This window comes from Tetrahymena thermophila (genome assembly GCF_000189635.1).
Source record: "Tetrahymena thermophila SB210 genomic scaffold scf_8254797, whole genome shotgun sequence".
Taxonomy (NCBI): Eukaryota; Ciliophora; class Oligohymenophorea; order Hymenostomatida; family Tetrahymenidae; genus Tetrahymena; species Tetrahymena thermophila.
Genome location: NW_002476553.1, coordinates 19,883 through 25,410, shown reverse-complemented (window position 1 = coordinate 25,410; position 5,528 = coordinate 19,883). Strand labels below are relative to the sequence as shown.

General features: G+C 19.9%; 2 protein-coding genes across 2 annotated transcripts in view; both read right to left on the bottom strand. All coding sequences in view use genetic code 6, as the record gives it.

The window, feature by feature from the left end:
• Positions 1–2,526: 2,526 nt before the first annotated feature.
• On the bottom strand, positions 2,527–2,802 carry TTHERM_001201190 (hypothetical protein; the record flags this gene model as incomplete). The annotated part of the gene is made up of 1 exon (XM_012795838.1): positions 2,527–2,802. One exon carries the CDS (start codon positions 2,800–2,802, stop codon positions 2,527–2,529), a length of 276 nt encoding a protein of 91 aa, XP_012651292.1.
• A 1,725-nt stretch (positions 2,803–4,527) lies between these two features.
• TTHERM_01201180 (hypothetical protein) overlaps positions 4,528–5,528 on the bottom strand; it is a gene marked incomplete at both ends in the record, with an annotated part of 1,962 nt that continues 961 nt past the window's right edge. Inside the window, 3 exons of the mRNA XM_001008899.3 lie at positions 4,528–4,552; positions 4,642–4,667; positions 4,795–5,528. The exon at positions 4,795–5,528 is cut by the window's right edge and continues 961 nt beyond it. Of these exons, the coding sequence (XP_001008899.3) occupies positions 4,528–4,552; positions 4,642–4,667; positions 4,795–5,528 (785 nt within the window). The remainder of the gene's footprint in view (positions 4,553–4,641; positions 4,668–4,794) is intronic.

Here is a 5,528-nt window from a genome sequence, read left to right as displayed (position 1 = left end):
ACTGTAATAACTATTGCTTTTTTATTAATAAATTTCGATATAGTTATAATAAATTGAATTTATTTTATTTTGACTATTAAGATCTCGGGTTTTAAATATAATATCAAAGTTATTACTTTAATAATTTATTTCTGAAAAAATACTTAAATAAGCATTATTTGTTTCATAATCTATTCCTATAATATAAACAGAAATGGTGACATTCCATATATTAAAATCTAAACTGTTTCTTGAATAGTTAAATGATTATTTTGCATAGACCCACTATGAATCCTTTTTATAAATTTAATTTGAAAATTCAAAAGTACCATTTTTAACATAAGCATCTTTATTATTAATAGCTAAATATTGTATAAATAATGAATGGAAATTTTAATTTCCATATTTTTATACTGTTGCATTAAATGAGAGTTAGTTAATTTAGAGTAAATTTACTTAAAATTTTATATTTTTTTCCTTAAAGGCCTACATGTCTAATAAATTGATACTAATTAGAACTTATGGTATTTCAGAGAAGACTATTTAAAACTTTTGATTGAAAATATTTTACTAGTATCCATGATTTACTAAAGGAGTGGTAAGATAAAAAACAGGCATTAGCTGATTTATTTCGACTTCAGGAATTTTTATGTAGCTAAGAGATTAAATAAATTTTAAAATCACTAAGAAAAATGTAATGTTTTTTAGGATACTCATTTAGGTATTTAGTATTTTTTTAATAAAAATTTAAATATTATAAATTTTCGAAGTATGCTTATCTTCTTTATATTTATAAATATTGAAAAAATAAATGATATAAACTACAGATAGTAATACTTTTTAAATCAAAATTAATTTTATTCATTAACCTTAAAATTTTTTAATTTTCTTAAAGTAAAAAAATTAATTGTAAGAAGAACAATTAAAATTTAAAAAATAAAATGAATATTTAATGTTATATTTTCTAAATATAGACTTTTAAATTCATCTCAAAATAATATTCTAAAGTTCCTAAAAAATCATAACTTAAAAGCATCTAAATTATACTTTATATTAAAAGAGAGAAACAAAATATGCAAAAAGGAATAAAAAGAAATTAAAATATTAGTTTCAATCCAATTTGAATGATTACTATTAAAAAAATTAAATTTTTTGCTATTATTTTTAATTGATTTGAGAAGTCATTTACCACAATTTTTTTTGAATTTACTAGACAAAATATAGTTAAGCATAAGAGCTCTTTATTAATTGGTAATATAAGACATAATTCTTATAAAAAGTATCTATAAATATTATGTTCAAAGATGAATGTTTTTCTTAAAAATAATAGATCAAGCTCAAATCAATATTTTAAATGAATATATGAAAAAAATTTATTTAAAATAAATGAAATAAAAAATAAATTAAATTAAGCAAATTTCCACAAAAGCTTTACTTTTTATTACAAAACTTCTAAAATATTAAGAATTTGATAAGCTAAACAGTGAAAGAAAAAATAAATAAATTATTTAATAAGAGAATTTATAATGGGGGTATCTGTAGATCAGTTTGAAAAAGTTTTCTTTTGTCAAAAATTAGGTAATAAAAACAAAATTTTTTGTATTTTTTAGAATGATCTAAAAAATGCCCACCTCAATTGTAATGTAAATACTCTCTATATTAAAAAGAAAGATAATGTTATAAAATTATTAACAAAAATGCATGATTCTAATTATTTTACATTCAGATTGGATTAACATTTATTAATATTAATCTATTTGAAAATAAAAATAATTGGAGTGGAAAGAAATGAATCATTTATATAAAGATGAAAGCATCTAATAACCAGCATTATAAGAGAAATACAAAGAATAGAGTTTATTACAAATAATTAAATATGTATTTTATAATAATTAATTTAGTAAAAATACAAAAGAATTAATTATGTATATTATTAAGTAATATTTCAATTATTTTATAAGAGAGCTCATTAAAAAATTTAAGGTAAAAAGTAAAGCGAATACTAACAATAAAATATATATTTAAATATTATAAATATCTCTTAACTTTTGCAACTATTTTTAAATTAATGTTACTTGAAATAATAATAAAATATAGATGCTTCTGGTATTGAAATATCATGTTTGGGATTTTCAGATATTTCAATACTAGGATTTATATCAATTAAAATCTTATTGAAAACAATTAATAACTTATAAAATTTAGCATGCTAGCAGTCCAAAAATAATATTGATTTAATTCATTTTTATTATATATTGTATAAATAGTGCATGATAAAAATTATTAATATTTATGGAAATTTTAATTATTTTTGTTAATTTAATAAAGTAAATACCCTAAAAAATATAGTAACATTTATTAGATACATAATACATATATATATTATAATTTTATAATCTTTATGAATTATTATTTTAAAATGAAGTGAATATTAATTACCTTTATTTCACATAAATACTTTAAAAACAGATAAGAAAAAAAACATATAAATATTTAATAAATTCTATTATTATATACATTCTTAATATGATGTAAACAAATTGATTTTCAATTACTTTTGTCTAAAAGCATATTAAATTCTTTGGTTTACAATCTTTAATCGTAATTTGATGTCATAATGTATTGACTTCTAGCGCTTTCTAAAAAGTTATATTTACTTTAAGGTGATTTACTTTCTTAACTATCAATTATATCTTAATCATTAGATATGTATTTAGTCAGAATATTTGATTTAGGTGTTCTTGAATAATAAGACCATCTATCTCTCATATTTTTAAACGAATCTACTTTTTTTAAGTTATCCTTATAATTTTATTCATTCATATCTTATAGAATAAATCTATCAGTTTATTATGGAGTTTATATTTGTAATTAAGGTGAGATACTAGACTATCTTATTTAGGCATTTTAAGTATTAAAGAGCTATTGAAAAGATTCTTAGCCATAAAAATTATATCCTTTTAAAAATTTAATAAGAACTTTTATTCTTCTTTATACAATCTTTAGTTTTATGAGAGATCTTATCTTATTTGGGTTCTAAACCTATACATTTTCTAATAATAATGGAAATCTATTTTTTAAATAGAAGATAAAATTTTAAACCTTATTTCTTTTTATCTTATCACTTGATAGTGTTATAACAAACATTCCTAAAACTAACTAGAAAATGAATTTAAAATTAGGAAGAACCAAAACCAAAATAAGTAAGGTTTAAATAATTAATTGCTGATTCTATTAGGCTGAAATTATTGAAATTAAATTTAGTGATAAAGCACATAGAATTGATGATTTTTAAGTTAGATTATTAAAATTATCATTTACAAAAGGTTTATATTTAGTTGTTAAATATAACTAAAATAAAATGACTGTGTTCATCAAAGATATCTTTTTTTTATAAAAAATGTAAAAAATATAACTAATATCAAATAATATGATTAAATAAATTATAATAAATTTACTTTATAAAGCAAATTCTGTTGAAACAATATTGAATTTATAATTATTATAGATTTATAGGCTAGTTTACCAAATTCCCAATAATAAAACTTTTCTTTATGTCCTGCAAAAATAATTGAATATTTAATTTCAGTAAATATTGACCATTGCTTTAGTTTACCATTTCTAATTTTTAAGAATATTAACAAAGGTATCAGTATGATCCAAACAAATATAATAGGTATGCTAAAATAAATCATATAGGGTAAGTGATTTTCAGGATCAAAACATTTGATATTAAAATCTAAATCTAGGTAACTTTCATCTCCTATTTAAATGCAATTCAAAGATCTACTCAGGAGTGAAATAACAGTTGGGAAAAAGTAGAGATATATGAAAATAAATGCTGTGTTTCTATATTTTAGTATTATGTTATTTTTTTTCAATAATAATAAAAGAAGACCAAGAGTTAGATAAAAAGCAAATAAAAATATTGGTAATAGTAAAGACCAAATTATCTAATAAAACCACAAAGGCTTTAAATTTTAAAATTATGAGAAGAAACAATCTATAGACTTACTGGTAAGGCTCAAAGAATTACCAGATAGCAATAATGGTACTTTAAAATAATTAGGGATATTAACTGAAAAAAAGCTAAATAATGATAATATTTAAAGATGATCTGTAAAAATCTTTGATAATATTTGTGATTTTTCTGAGATTTTTACTATTAAATAAAAAAAGCTTATTAATTAGATTATTCTTCAATACTAAAAATTACATGTTGATCCTAAGTATAAGATATCTGATTTATTAATAAAGTAACCAGTTAGTTTAGCCTATAATTTATTTATAATTGTTCTTAAAATAACTAATATGTAAAGAGAGAGTAGGAGGAAAAATAATATATTTTCAATTAATATATTAAACAAATTTTCAGTGCAACTATAGCACATTCCAGGACTATACATTTCAGAATACCTATGTCCCCAAATCTCTCCATACACATCACAAGAATAGCACAGTGGACCCTTATAACCTTTCAAGCAATATTACTAAATTGAAAAATAAAAATATTAAATATACTATAAAATTTCAAAATTAAATTTATCATCACTATTTTTTTAAAACTTAATTACTATAATTTTTTTTATGAAAAAATATAGTCTGTTAAAATATTTAATTCTTAATTAATGAGGATTGATAGTATAGTATTTTTAAAATTACATTTGCATTAAACTAAAACAAAAGATCTATTGATAAATAAAATTTGAAATTTATTTTTTTATTTAACTCTTAAAATTTAATTTATGTATTTTTAAAAATTAATTTTTCATATTTAAAAAGAAAAAAAAAATAATTTTTTTTTAAAACAAATACTTTTGATTCTGGAGATTCTGCTTGGCAAGCAAGAGGATTAAAATTACAATAAGATATTATATCAGTATTTTCATTTTTTCTCCAATATCCATTCTTTAATAGAATTGTTGATTTGAAGCATTTAACAGCTGATTCTGGACATTATTAACATTCTATATCTTATTTATTTAAAGAATATTTACCTTCTTAACAATTCTCACAAATGATAGAACTACTATATTATTTAACTATTTATCCTATCTCGCAATCATCAAAATTAAAAACTATATTTTTAATAAGTTATTCCTATTTTTGATATATATTTCCTCTTGAATCTACAAGCTAAGGGAAAATATTCGAAACAATTTAAAGGTTCATTTAACTTTTTGGTTTGTATATCACTTATGCATTTAACTAATATCCACCATTTTAAACAAATTATTTTGTTTCAAGCTATCCTATACACTGAATTTATTAGTTTGACTACTCCCATTATAATGAAACACTTATTTGCTACATTATTGTAAGAACATCATTGCTGTACATAAGGCTATCAAACTGACTAGCTTTAGATATTAACAGAGGGCTTTCTTCCTCATCAATCAACTATATTTTATCAAAATAAATCTAGTCCCCACTTTTAATTTAATTTATATTGATAGAGTTATTTGAAATTTATGATTTGATTGTATCACCTGATGCTTTTATATCATTTAGATTTATTTTTATACTTTTTAAAGTAGAGCCTATATTGT